A 15,215-nucleotide genomic window follows, 5' to 3' on the forward strand; every position below is an offset into this window, starting at 1 on the left:
CTGGGGTACATGCAGCACTTGTATCCTGCATGTCTACAAAGACTTGGATGAGGCCATCAAAGAAACACCCAGAAATGACAAACTCCTCATCCTTAGTGATTTCAATGCTTGAGTTGGGTGTGATTTGAGTGTCTGAAGAAATGTGCTTGGTAAATATGGAGTGAGAAAGACTAATGCTAATGGGCTTCTCCTCTTAAAGAAATGCAGTCAGCACAGCTTTGTCATCACCAATACCATCTTTCAACAAACTAACAAGGATAAGACTACTTGGATGCACCCTCGAGCCAAGCAATGGCACATGCTGGATTATGTCATTGTTAGACAGAGGGACGCCCATAATGTAAAGCGACACAAAGATGAGAAGACTTTCCACCCTTTTTCTAAAAGTCTTGTGGCGATGGGGCAGTGGTGACTACTTGGATGCACCTGGTCTTATGAGTAAGAGCTATGCGTGGAGCTGAGTGCTGGTCTGACCACAGGATGGTCAGGAGTAAAATGTCTCTCTGTGTGACTCCAAAGGTACAGAACAAAAATGTCAGACCATCACGTAGACTCAACATTTCAACTCGCAATGAAAACACCCATCTTATTTTTTTTATTTTCTCTCCAAATAATTTTTCAGTATCCTTTTCATTTTTTATTGTACTTTTGCTTTCCTTTTTCCGCATTTTAATTTTTTTTTTGGAAGAATGCCAAGACCAGAAGCTTTTTTTTTTCTTCTCCTGCGTAAAGACCACAAGTGGAGGCCATCCACATCGGATCTGATTTAATATCAACAGATCCTTGATTAAGGTACGTGAAACATCTTCAGCTTGTTCAGTGTGCTGAGTGCAGGATGTTTAGTCATTCTTCCTCCATCGCTAGTGATGGCTTTATTTGTGATAAGTGCAGATTAGTTAGCTCTCTGACAGAGAAGATTGCAGCTTTAGAAGTGCATATCCAGACTTTAGAGAAGGGTAGTGAGAATGAGAACAGTGTAGTTTCTGCAGAGGACAGTCTGGATGCCCTAAGTAGAGTTAGTAATCCCCCAACTCCGGCATTAGAGTCCTCACAGTGGGGCAAATGGGTGACGACTTGGTGGCATAAGTGTAGAGCCAAAGCTACCACTGATGCTCGCCCACTGGAGCACCACTCCTCTCCACTTCACATGTCGAACAGGTTTGTTCTTCTTAGTGATGCACCCACTGAAAAACCTGAAAGAGCTATGATTGTAGGGGACTCTATACGGCACAAGAAATTAGCTAGGCCTTTAGGCACACCAGCAGCTTTAGTCAGGTGTATACTGGGAGTCAGGGCACCAGACATAGCAGGTAATCTTAGGGTCCTGGGCAAGCACAGGTTCTCAAAGATAGTTATCCATGCAGGAGCTAATGATATATGCCTTCATCAGTCTGATTTTACTCAGAGTAACTTTGTAGAGGTATTTAAATTGGTGAAGGCAATGTCCGATGCTGTAGCATGCTCTGGCCCCATCCCAATGTGGCATGGCGATATAGCTTACAGCAGGTTATGGTTGCTGAACTGCTGGTTGTCCAGGTGGTGCTCTGAAAACAGTGTGCGCTTTATAGATAATTGGATTAATTTTGAGGGCACTGCTGGCCTGTTAGGGCATGACGGTATCCATCCCACTCGGGAAGGTGCTGCTGTCATTTCTTGCAGCATAGCTCATAGTCTCAGAACAAGCCTAGTTAACTTCTGACAATCCAGAGCCAAGGCCAGGGAGCAGACAAACAGACTAAACCGACTGTCTGCTAGCTGCACAGAGTCGTCACTCAGGGTCCACTACATCAAGACTATCTGTTCCCCGAGCTCAACAAAAAAGTACAAATACTCAGAGTTTGTTCCAGTAATCTAATCAATATAAAATTAGATCATACTAACTGTACAGCTGCTGCCAGCACCTTTGATCTAAAGGTGGGGCTATTAAATATTAGATCTCTTACATCAAAAGCGCAACTGGTTAATGAACTTATTACTGATCAGGAGTTTAATGTACTGTGTTTACATGAAACATGGATTAAGCCAAATGAATATATAATATTAAATGAAGCTAGTCCTCCTGGACACAGTTATATACACCAGCCTCATCTAACTGGCAGAGGAGGAGACATCGTGATTATTTATAATGATTATCTAGGTGTAACACATAAACCTGGTTATAAATGTTATACATTTATAACCAGGTTTATGTGTTACTTATTATTTACAGGCCCCCCAGAGCCATATTCTGAGTTTTTTTTCTGAATTTGCAGATTTTAACTCAGACCTGGTTATTTCCTTAGACAAAGCTTTAGTTGTCAGAGATTTTAATATTCACTTCGATAACCCAGAAGACACCTTTTGAAAACAGCGTTTGTGTCCATTTTAGATTCAGTCGGGGTTAATCAGAGTGTCATAGGACTAACCCAGAATGGTGATCACACTCTCGATCTAATCCTAACATTTGGGTTAAACATAGAAAATATAGTCACACTTCCACAGTCTGAAGTTCTCAGATCATTATCTCATCTCATTCAAAATATGTCTGAGTAATAATATATGTACCTCACCACACTACTGCATTAAACTTACATGCACATCAACTACTGCATAGATCTTTATAAATGATCTCCCAGAGTTATCAACTTTGACTGGGTCACTGTCAGCCCCCGCAGAACTTGATCAGGCAACTGAATGCTTAGGCCCCGCAGAACTTGATCAGGCAACATTCTGCTATACTTTAGATAATGTAGCTCCTCTTAAAAGGAAATTGATCAGAGAGAAAAAATGAGCAGAACGATGTATAACGATGACACTCACACTTTAAAACAGACCACTCGAAAATTGGAACGTAAATGGCATCAAACAAAATTGGTAGCATTCAAATAGGCTTGGAAGGAGAGCTTCCTGAAGTAAAGAAAAGCTCTTAGTCCTGCTAGATCAACATATCTCTCCTCACTAATAGAAGATAACAAAAATAATCCAAGATTCCTATTTAATACTGTAGCAAAATTAACCAGGAAAAAGACCAATACAGACAAATGCACACCTGTAGTATGTAGTAGTAACAACTGCATGAATTTTTTTAATGACAAAATTGAAAATATCCGACAAAAAATTCAACCTACTAATTTAAGGTCAGACAATTTAAGTGACCCTGTAGTTAACAATATAACTGTAGAAGATCAGCAATTTGAATGTTTTACCCCCCTTAGAGAAATCAAAGTACTTTCATTAATCTCTGCATCAAAATCTTCAACTTGTGTACTAGATCCCTTACCTACACATCTATTCAAATAGATAATACCTGAAGTAATTGAACTGCTTCAAAAAGTAATAAATTCTTCTTTTGATTGGCGATGTATCCAAATCCTTTAAACTAGCAGTTATCAAACCCCTGATTAAAAAACCTGACCTTGATCCCTGTCAGCTGTCCAATTATCAGCCAATATCAAACCCCCCCTTTATCTCCAGGATCCTAGAAAAAGCTGTGGCACAGCAGTTATGCTCATATTTACATAAGAATAACATCCCTGAAATGTATCAGTCAGGATTTAGACCTCATCATAGCACAGAGACAGCACTGGTTAAAGTAATAAACAACCTCCTGTTGGCATGTGATCAGGGCTGTGTCTCGCTGCTTGTGTTGCTTGACCTTAGTGCAGCATTTGATACCATTGATCATTCCATTCTTTTGAATAGACTAGAAAATGTTGTGGGAGTTAAGGGAATGGCCCTCTCCTGGCTCAGGTCTTATTTAACTGATCGCTATCAGTATGTTGATGTAAATGGTGATTTTTTCCCAACATACTGAGGTAAAGTTTGGTGTTCCACAAGGTTCTGTCTTAGGTCCACTGCTTTTTTCTTTGTATATGTTATCTCTGGGTGATATTATTCATAAGCATGACATTAGTTTCCACTGTTATGCTAATGACACACAGTTGTCTCATCTCATTATCTCTAGCCGCTTTATCCTTCTACAGGGTCGCAGGCAAGTTGGAGCCTATCCCAGCTGACTACGGGCGAAAGGCAGGGTACACCCTGGACAAGTCGCCAGGTCATCACAGGGCTGACACATAGACACAGACAACCATTCACACTCACATTCACACCTACGGTCAATTTAGAGTCACCAGTTAACCTAACCTGCATGTCTTTGGACTGTGGGGGAAACTGGAGCACCCGGAGGAAACCCACGCGGACACGGGGAGAACATGGAAACTCCACACAGAAAGGCCCTTGCCGGCCACGGGGCTCGAACCCAGGACCTTCTTGCTGTGAGGCGACAACGCTAACCACTACACCACCGTGCCACCACACACAGTTGTATGTTTCTGAAAAAATAGATGAGAGACACCAGCTTAATAGAATTGAGGAATGTGTAAAGGACAATAGACACTGGATGCTTATGAATTTCCTTCTGCTTAGCTCTGACAAGACTGAAGTACTTGTACTAGGACCACATGCAGCTAAAAGTAAGTTTTCTGATTACATAGTCAGTCTGGATGGCCTTTCTGTTTCTTCACGTGCAGCAGTAAAAGACCTCAGGGTGATTATTGACCCCAGTCTTTCATTCGAAACTCACATTGATAACATTACTCGGATAGCTTTCTTTCATCTCAGAAATATTGCTAAGATAAGAAATTTAATGTCACTACACAACGCAGAAAACCTAGTTCATGCTTTTGTTACCTCCAGGTTAGATTATTGTAATGCCTTACTGTCTGGATGTTCCAATAAGTGCATAAACAAGCTCCAGTTAGTTCAAAATACAGCAGCAAGAGTCCTTAGTAGAACTAGAAAATATGACCACATCACCCCTGTATTATCCACATTGCATTGGCTCCCAATCAAATTTCATATTGTTTATAAAATACTACTGTTGACCTTTAAAGCACTGAATGGTCTCGCGCCACAGTACCTGAGCAAACTTCTGGTCCTTTATTACCTGCCATGCCTATTTAGATAAAAAGGTGTAGGCTACCTGCTGGTACCTCGTATCGGCAAGGCAACATCAGGGGGAAGAGCCTTTTCTTACAAAGCCCCACAGTTATGGAACAGCCCTCCAAGTAGTGTTTGGGAATCAGACACGGTCTCAGTGTTTAAGTCTAGGCTGAAAACATACCTGTTTAGTCAAGCCTTTTGTTAATAGTGTTTATGAAGGAAAGGAGTAGATCTGGAGGGTCCTCAAACATAGAGTGTTATGGATGCTGTCAGTCCCCCACTCGCTTGCTCACTTGAGTTTTTGACAGTGTAGTGGCTGCTACTTTATGTCCCGGGGCTCCCTCATGCCTGTGTTACCTTCTGGCTTTCCCCTTTTAGTTATGCTGTCATAGTTAGTTTTGCTGGAATCCCTGCTTGTACTCAGCGCAAAATCTATGCTGTTCCTACTTATCAGGTAACATTGGGCATACCTAACAACCTGTGTTTTCTCTCTCTTTCTCTCCCCCCTCCCCTGTCTGTCCCTCTGAGTTCCATGTCAATCCTGAGATCGAGATACTGACCTCTTCTGCTCCTCAGACCTGCCTGATGCATCCTGATGTCCTACGTCTGGTTGGAGTCTCATCACATCACTCCTGTGGAGGACAGCCCCATATGGACAGTTGAAAGCCACACTTGGAAGATGCTCTGGACACTTACAGTAATGCTTTTATGGCTGAGGACTACAGTTGACTTGCTAACTTTAGGACTGCAGTTGTCCTGAAGAGTTTTGCACTCAAGTTCCCATCAATGAAGAGTTATAGCATCAACAAAACTGACTTCATGATTAAACTGTTAAAAATGTTATAATCACATTGTCTGTTATCACCCAAATGAGGATGGGTTCCCTTTTGAGTCTGGTTCCTCTCGAGGTTTCTTCCTCATGTCGTCTGAGGGAGTTTTTCCTTGCCGCCATCGCCATAGGCTTGCTCATTGGGGATAAAGTATGAATAAAATTAGCTCATGTTTAAATTCATTCAAATTCTGTAAAGCTGCTTTGTGACAATGTCTATTGTTAAAAGCGCTATAAAAATAAACTTCACTTGACTTGGCCATCCAAGAGTCTTCGAAGAAAAGGGTTGAGGAATTGAAGAATGGTGGTTTGAGATTTTCACCATTTGAATGAAAATGTTAGGGTTTCTGTCTTGCTTTTCTTTTTCTTTTTAGAGTCTATATGTACTTTTGTTTGTTTTCATTTACTCCATGGTGGTGTCATGTGTTCTGTTTGTTTTCTTTGGCCATGTGTTTCTAACCCCACCCATTCTACTTTCTGTCTTTGTTTCCTGCCATTTTTTGCATGCACACCTGTTCCTAATTCTCTCTATAGACCCTTTGCATCGATGTCACACTTACATTAGCAACCATTGCTACCCTTGTCCTGGGGGACAAACAGACTTTGTTTACATACTGAAGACAAGTGATATTGAAGATGTCAGACATTTGTAGTTTGAAGAAAACTACATCTAAAAAAGATTTACTGCCAGATTACTTGGACAATCTAAGTCAGAAAGAAGCAAAGGACAGATATACACAGAAATTGAAGTTTATTAGTGGTTATGATCCATACAAAATTCCTCAAAATGATTAGAGTGACGATGTAGATTTGTGGCCTAGCATTACCTACATAGATTTTGGAATGTACCTTCTCACTGCATTTTCTCTGTTTTATCTCATCTCATTATCTCTAGCTGCTTTATCCTGTTCTACAGGGTCGCAGGCAAGCTGGAGCCTATCCCAGCTGACTACGGGCGAAAGGCGGGGTACACCCTGGACAAGTTGCCAGGTCATCACAGGGCTGACACATAGACACAGACAACCATTCACACTCACATTCACACCTACGGTCAATTTAGAGTCGCCAGTTAACCTAACCTGCATGTCTTTGGACTGTGGGGGAAACCGGAGCACCCGGAGGAAACCCACACGGACACGGGGAGAACATGCAGACTCCACACAGAAAGGCCCTCGCCGGTCACGGGGCTCGAACCCGGACCTTCTTGCTGTGAGGCGACAGCGCTAACCACTACACCACCGTGCTGCCCCTTTCTCTGTTTTAATAAAAGAAAAAAATACTTCTTTGCTGGAAGAGAAGAGCAGGGAGCATTAAGAATTGAGCGGCTGTGGTTTGTTTACACTTGATACTAAAACATGTACTGTAGCATCCCGGCAACTACTACAAAGATGCATACATAAAGCATAAAAATGCCTACGTATCTGGGCAAAAATTATATAGGATTTATCTTGTAGTGTCTTGATCCCCAGATCATAACCCAGCCATATATTAAAGGTTGTGCACCTCCATGTTCTTCCAGGTTTTCATCTGTTTGGCCATGTAGAACGATGTCTGCAGCACTAGGTAGTTTGACGTGTCTGGGAACTCAACAGATGGATGATTTTTCAAATTATCGGAAAAATCATTTTTTGATAAAGTGTAAGGATCTATCTCATTGCAAAGAGCAACTTTCTGAAGGTATCTTGACTATGCAGCGGCCTTTAAACTGCAAAAATAGTTGGAGACGGGTTCACTAGCTCTTTACATGTCAGCAGCCAAGGATGTCTCTCTCTCTCTCTCTCATATATATATATATATATATATATATATATATATATATATATATATATATAGTCACATTCACTGGATATGAGCAATCGCACACTCTGTTTGGCTACTCTCCTACTACGGTATCAGCTGATAGACCGTCAGTCAAGAAAAACAAAATGCTGGAACGTTTTGCTGAACCAACCGAGGATGAAATAAAAACTCTACTCAAAAACAAAACCCCAAAAATACAAAAAAAAAAGCAAAAAAATATGGAATCAAGGTATTTGATGGTAAGAACATGTCTTTTTTATTTTTCAAGAAATTATTATTATTATTATTATTATTATTATTATTGTATTTTTTCACAAATTGCTACTGTCATTTTGCTGGCTTGTTTACATTCTTCATCTTTAAGCATTAAAATTACGCATGTATGCAATTTGTCACGTGTCCGCTAAGTGGAAGTGATTTTGTCGAATGTTTTGTATAATGTTTTTATTCATCAAATTTGCAAAAAAATTAAAAAATGCTGCTTCACAAAATCCAGTGAATGTGGATATCATAAAACAATTATTCCATTCAATCTCGTCGTACATGGCTTATAGCCAAATCGATGCTGTATATCACACACACTTTCTGCCTGATTTGACTTTGTTTTGGCTTTCTCTGTATTGGATTACTTTTTAGACTTACAGATTGTTACCTCTTGCCTACCTTTTATTGATTTCAGACTGTTTGTTTGTTTTCTGTTTGGACTCTTTTGCCTGAATCCTTCAGACTCTTAAGCTGTGCTGGTCTGTGAGTGGGTCCTTTCCTGACTAAGAACCTAGCATTAAAAAAAAAAAAAAAACTTGACTCTTTCTCATGGACTCCACTTTAAAAACCATGGGTCTAGGCCTGTTCATGTTGTGATTTGGTATGAATTAGCCCAAACCTTCAATATGTTGGTTAATTAGCAGTTGTTTTTGCATGCTAATGAATTACAATAAAATGTTATCTCTCTCTTCATGACCTAAATTGTAGCCTGCATTATTATCACTTCCTGTGATATTAATGTTAGCCAAAAACTGTATAAGGGCAATTCCATGTAAATGTCAACCTCACCATGCAAAAATAAAGCAACATGTAATACATCAAAACCACTCCCGGAGATATCACCTAGGCCTGTATTTTACAGATGTGAATAAGTTGAACCAATTTTTCACAAGAATTGTTCCCTTTGCCTTAATGTCAGTCTTTCTTTCTTATAATGTAAAACCCAAGCTAAAATCAACTTTGATCATGTACAATTCTATATTATTGCCACAAGCCACAGAAATGTATGCTAAAATCCACAAAACAGCAAAACAATGGCCATCCTAAATATTATTTAAGAACTTTGATAGTTTTAGCTGATATTTAGAGAGTTTTTCAAAGGGTTATGGTGGTTAAATTGCTGATTTTCTAAACATACGCCATGTCTATTTCAGACGCGTCACATCCATAACGGAATTTCGTCACATCCATAACGCTGACTTTTCCTTCCGAAACTCTGCATGAAATACAAAATATTTTAAACAAAGATTTTTTTAATATTCACCTTGGACCCCTCTATCAAATGGATATCTCCATTTCGACATTAGGTTTACAATTTCACAGAGTTTGATAAAAATGTACAGTCACCCAAGAAAAGTGATACTTTTTCTGTCACATCCATAACGCATCTTTGATTGGCATTTTCTGGCATACCCTAGATGTACTATGGGAATTGTTCTTGTTCTATCACTTCTCCAGTATGGTACAGCCTTAAAATATGCAACACCTGTTTAAATACTGGGAGAGAATAAAACATGCACTGGGTCATTTGTTGCCATTTTGAGTTCAAGTGTCACGTCCATAACGCTGGAATTGCTCTCAATCAGAGCAAAATGGAAGACGTAGACAACTTTGATGAAACTGTTTATGAGGGAGTATGTCTAAAAGACAATGTCAATGCTCATTCTCCATTAATCTCATCATCCCTGTGCTTTTCTTTTTTTATCACTGCTGCTAATAGAACATACTGAGAAAAATCTGCATCACATCCTTGGAAAATATACAATTTCATCATAATTTCTGGTTTTAGAATGTAGACTTTTGCACTTTTGTGTAACACCCACACTCAAAACATTAACAATGTGTGGCAACATTATGTACAAATAATAAGGCCAGAGTAATGTATCAAAATGTATACATGTATGAGTGATGTTGGTCATATTTCATAAAAATCCTTCAATTCTCACTACCTGTTTATTAGCATACTTTAAACTGTTTACAAACTGCAACAACTCTAATTATGACTAAAATTAATATTCATACTCTCAACCAAAACCTACAGCATTTATTTACTTTCTACTCTTTCCATGTAAACTCTTGTTTTTTATTTGATTTATTTTTAATTATCTATTAAAGGAGCTGGACTATGAGGAATTGAAAGAGGTCAATCTGGAAGTGGTGGTCAGAAACAAGGCAGCTTATCACAAGTCAGTGGTGATTGGCAAGCCCAAAGTGTACCCCATTAAGATTAAAGTGATGAATGTGCCAGAAGCCCCTCGTTTCCTCCCCATTGTCAAAACTGTCTACACCTCTGAAGACCGCACCACCATTGACCTGAAGAAGGTCATCGCCACCTACCCAGCCACGGACAGTGATACACTCTTAACCGCCAGTAATGTCAGGTGAGAAATATGAACTAAAATTCTAGACATGACACTGTTTAGAGAAATCAATGTTGTCCAAAAATTCCAACTTATAAAATCCCACTCCAAGGAAGCTGACTTTCTCTTGATTAAAGCTTCAATTCATTACTTATCAATAGATGTATCACTGGGCTGGAATACAGTGGTGTTTGAAAGTTTGTGAACCCTTTAGAATTTTCTATATTTCTGCGTAAATATGACTTAAAACATCATCAGATTTTCACACAAGTCCTAAAAGTAGATAAAGAGAACCCAGTTAAACAAATGAGACAAAATATTATACTTGGTCAGTTATTTATTGAGGAAAATGATCCAATATTACATATCTGTGAGTGCCAAAAATATGTGAACCTTTGCTTTCAGTATCTGGTGTGACCCCCTTGTGCAGAAATACCGTAACTGCAACTAAATGTTTCCGGTAACTGTTGATCAGTCCTGTACACTGGCTTGGAGGAATTTTAGCCCATTCCTCCAAACAGAACAGCTTCAACTCTGGGATGTTGGTGGATTTCCTCACATGAACTGCTCACTTCAGGTCTTTCCACAGCATTTCGATTGGATTAAGGTCAGGACTTTGACTTGGCCTTTCCAAAATATTAACTTTATTCTTCTTTAACCATTCTTTGGTATAATGACTCGTGTGTTTAGGGTCATTGTCTTGCTGCATGACCCAACTTCTCTTGAGATTCAGTTCATGGACAGATGTCCTGATATTTTCCTTTAGAATTCACTGGTATAATTCAGAATTCATTGTTCCATCAATGATGGCAAGCTGTCCTGGCCCAGATGCAGCAAAACAGGCCCAAACCATGATATTACGTACCACCACCATGTTTCACAGATGTGATAAGGTTCTTATGCTGGAATGCAGTCTTTTCCTTTCTCCAAACATAACACTTCCCATTTAAACCAAAAATTTCTATTTTGGTCTTATCCATCCACAAAACATTTTTCCAATAGCCTTCAGGCTTGTCCAAATAATCTTTAGCAAACTGCAGATGAGCAGGAATGTTCATTTGGAGAGCAGTGGCTTTCTCCTTGCAACCCTGCCAAGCACACCATTGTTGTTCAGTGTTCTCCTGATGGTGGGCATATGAACATTAACATTAACCAATGTGAGAGAGGCCTTCAGTTGCTTAGAAGTTACCCTGGGGTCCTTTGTGACCTTGCTGACATTTTTATTCAACCTTTCTAGAAAGGCATTTTGGCCTGAACTGTACACCATGGGTTTAGTTTTCATTTAAAACAGTGGCTAATGAGAAGAATAGAATTCATGAATATATTAACAGATGAGAGAAGAGAATTAGAAAACATTGCATATTATAGTATTTTACATATTAAATAATTTATGAAAATAGCTGTTGGCAAGGTATTTCTCTGATTATGTCCACCAAGGAGGTGATGCTTTCAGTGTGGTTTGTTTGTCTGTCATTGTTTTTTTTTTTTTTTGCCCAGAAGCAGGATTGCACAAAACCTACTTACATGATTTCCATGAAACTTTGTGGAAGGGTGTAGCATGGGCCAAGGAAGAACCCATTAAATTATGGAGTGGATCGTAGTTACAGGGTGGATCCATGAATTTATTTTCACCTTCTCTAATGTTGTGAGATATAATCCGCACTCAGGAAAACCATACATCTTAAAATCCAGTAGATAGCAGTAAAATTCAATAGCTGCAAAATATCAATGTAGAAATAGAATGACTCCATATCACAGTCATCTCTACCCTTGAATGTGGATTGTGATATGGAGACTTCAGCAAGGCACAGCCATATTTTAACATAATTCTAAAAGTTTTGGAAATATATTGATAGGTTTTAATCTGTCTGTATTGAAGGAGGTTGAATTGACCAGCTATGATCTTGGAATGTCTGCCTCTGCTGCCGAGGAGATTCTGCCTCATGGATCAATCTGGGAGCAAACAGTCACCAACACAGCCACAGCTGCTCAGAGATGTTTCTCAGTTTATTGTAGAGCAAACTTGAGTATATATTCACATTCTAGAGTGTGCTGTAGTTATGTGATTGGATGATGATATGATTAACGAAGTTAACTACATGACAGTGTAACATCAATGGATGATGAAACATTATATCACTGGTTTAGACTGCACTACTTTATGAAAGAAGAGAAACATTACCGGTTATGTACCATTACATCACCTGTCAGAATCATAATCTTATGAAAGGAGAAAGGCATTACCTCTCGCCCATAGTCAGCTGGGATAGGCTCCAGCTTGCCTGCGACCCTGCATAGGATAAGCGGCTACAGATGATGGATGGATGGATGGATGGATGGATGTCATGTCTATGGTGGTCATGTAAATAAAATACAAAAATAAAACACTTGGAATTATGCTGTTATTGCAATAAGATAAGAGGGGTTTTTTTTCTATTTTTTGTTCATCTTCCTGTAATTAACTTTTAAAGAACTTTAATTACAGTTATTTTGGTCTAAGGGCTAGAATTGTTTTCTTCAAAAATTATATAATTATTTTATTTTTGTAGGTATTCAAAAGGAAAAGATGTTGACAGCTGGGTGAACATTGACGAGAAAACAGCTGAGATCAGGCTCAATAAACTTCCTGACTACGAGTCCAAATTTCTGATCAATGGGATTTATTACACCACAATCTTATGCATCACCAATAGTAAGTTAGCCAAACATGTGAGTAGCCATGTGGCTGGCCTTTCAGAATGTGTATCATACACCCCAGTGATATAGATGTCTGAATCAGGCAACTGTGACTATATTTGAAATAGGTAAGGATTAAATAGTTATAGGATAATAATTAATTACAGGGTGGTGTAGTGCAGAGTTACTGTTACTCCACTGAAGGTGATTATTTTCATATAAGATCACATTCTGAAATGTTAAATCTTAAATGACAACAATTTGCCAACATGCCATGGAATTTTCTCCCATAAGAAAGAAGCATACCCTCAGTTCTTATGGCATAACCCTCACTTTAGTTCTTAGAGTTACATTATAAGATCATGTACAGTTGCATCAGCTGTAATAATATACTGTCCTAATGTCTCAAACCTTTACATAGATTTTCCACCCAGAACTGCGACAGGAACTCTTGCAATTCAGGTGCAGGATTTCAAAGATCAGAATTACAATCGCCACCGACAACGCCATGGACAGTGATCCACAATAACCCGCCACGAATGTCAGGTGAGAAATATGAACTAAAATTCCAGATCTGAAAGTGTTTAATAGATAAAAATGGAGTTTTTTTAACTCTAACATTAGCTATCATAAGAATTATGTTAAACATTAGCATGTACTTTACTGATCTCCAATAGAATTAAAGTGAGTGGTTGAATTTATCATTGAAAATTTAAAGACTTAATTTCCTTGAACAACGTCAATTTATTTATGGACAGTAGTGGTTCAATGGTTAAAGGCTCTGTGTTACTAATCAGTAGTTCTGTACTGTACTGTAATGTACTTTATATGTGAGAAAAAAATGCTTCTTCTTCTCTTTGACACAACATGTTTGTGTAGTCACTTGTCTCAATTTTGAGTTTGGCGAGAAAAATCAGGGCTATCAAAAGATTCCAACTTATAAATTCCCATTCAGAGGCTTCTTTGGGAACTTTCTCTTTATTAATGCTTGTCATACATTGTGTGCATTTAAATCCAAAAGCAGGAAGAAAGGCAGGAGAAAGAAGAAGCTGAGAAGTGTCACAGAAACAGAAGAAGGGTTCTGAGGAGGCTTTGTGAAGATGACTAGCAGAAGCTTGCAGAGATTAGGGATCAACAGCAGTGACTCCTCAGGCTGACTAAGGAAATTGAAGTTTTGGCTGCTTGACTGCATTCTGTGAACTTTGTGTCTCATACCGGTAGTGAAACTTCTATAGAGTGGGGGAAATGCCCCTGCAGTTTCAGCTGACTAGATAGAAGAGTGTCTCACATGTGTAAACATACTAAGGGATTATGAGTAAAGAAATATATATAGCCTGCCTTGCACAAGGAGAAACATATTTAACTTGTCTAGCAGAAGAAGATATATTAGCTTGTTTTTCAAAAGACATTATATTTTATCATTAAATGTTTCTGTTCCTTTTATAGACACTTGTTGATGTCATAAGAATGTTCTCTGGTTTATGGGTTAATTTTGGCTTGGCTATTTAACTATAAAAGAAATACGGTAAATCCCAGTAGGTTTTGGTTTGCCTCAGGGGTCAGGATGGTTAGAACTCAAATTCTTTGAATCTGCATTTTTAAAGCATTATATTGAAGCCTTTTTGCTGACAGTTTACAGTGGTGCTTGAAAGTTTGTGAACCCTTTAGAATTTTCTATATTTCTGCATAAATATGACCTAAAACATCATCACATTTTCACACAAGTCCTAAAAGTAGATAAAGAGAACCCAGTTAAACAAATGAGACAAAAATATTATACTTGGTCATTTATTTATTGAGGAAAATGATCCAATATTACATATCTGTGAGTGGCAAAAGTATGTGAACCTTTGCTTTCAGTATCTGGTGTGACCTCCTTGTGCAGCAATAACTGCAACTAAACGTTTGTGGTAACTGTTGATCAGTCCTGCACACCGGCTTGGAGGAATTTTAGCCCATTCCTCCATACAAAACAGCTTCAACTCTGGGATGTTGGTGGGTTTCCTCACATGAACTGCTCGCTTCAGGTCCTTCCACAACATTTCCATTGGATTAAGGTCAGGACTTTGACTTGGCCATTCCAAAACATTCACTTTATTCTTCTTTAACCATTCTTTGGTAGAACGACTTGTGTGCTTAGGGTCATTGTCTTGCTGCATGACCCACCTTCTCTTGAGATTCAGTTCATGGACAGATGTCCTGACATTTTCCTTTAGAATTCGCTGGTATAATTCAGAATTCATTGCTCCATCAATGATGACAAGCCATCCTGGCTCAGATGCAGCAAAACAGGCCCAAACCATGATACTACCCACCACCATGTTTCACAGATGGGATAAGGTTTTTATGCTGGAATGCAGTGT

At 38.9% G+C, this 15,215-nt stretch overlaps 1 protein-coding gene across 1 annotated transcript in view; it reads left to right on the forward strand.

Annotated features, from left to right (window-relative positions):
• Positions 1-14,491, forward strand: part of LOC132879298 (desmoglein-2-like protein) — a 74,081-nt gene extending 59,590 nt beyond the window's left edge. The window contains exons 8-11 of the mRNA XM_060913721.1: positions 9,932-10,197; positions 12,726-12,868; positions 13,274-13,398; positions 13,874-14,491. Coding sequence (XP_060769704.1) covers positions 9,932-10,197; positions 12,726-12,868; positions 13,274-13,371 — 507 coding nt within the window. The 3' untranslated portion in view covers positions 13,372-13,398; positions 13,874-14,491. The remainder of the gene's footprint in view (positions 1-9,931; positions 10,198-12,725; positions 12,869-13,273; positions 13,399-13,873) is intronic.
• Positions 14,492-15,215: the final 724 nt, after the last annotated feature.

Source organism: Neoarius graeffei, chromosome 1 (genome assembly GCF_027579695.1).
Source record: "Neoarius graeffei isolate fNeoGra1 chromosome 1, fNeoGra1.pri, whole genome shotgun sequence".
NCBI classification, from domain to species: Eukaryota; Metazoa; Chordata; class Actinopteri; order Siluriformes; family Ariidae; genus Neoarius; species Neoarius graeffei.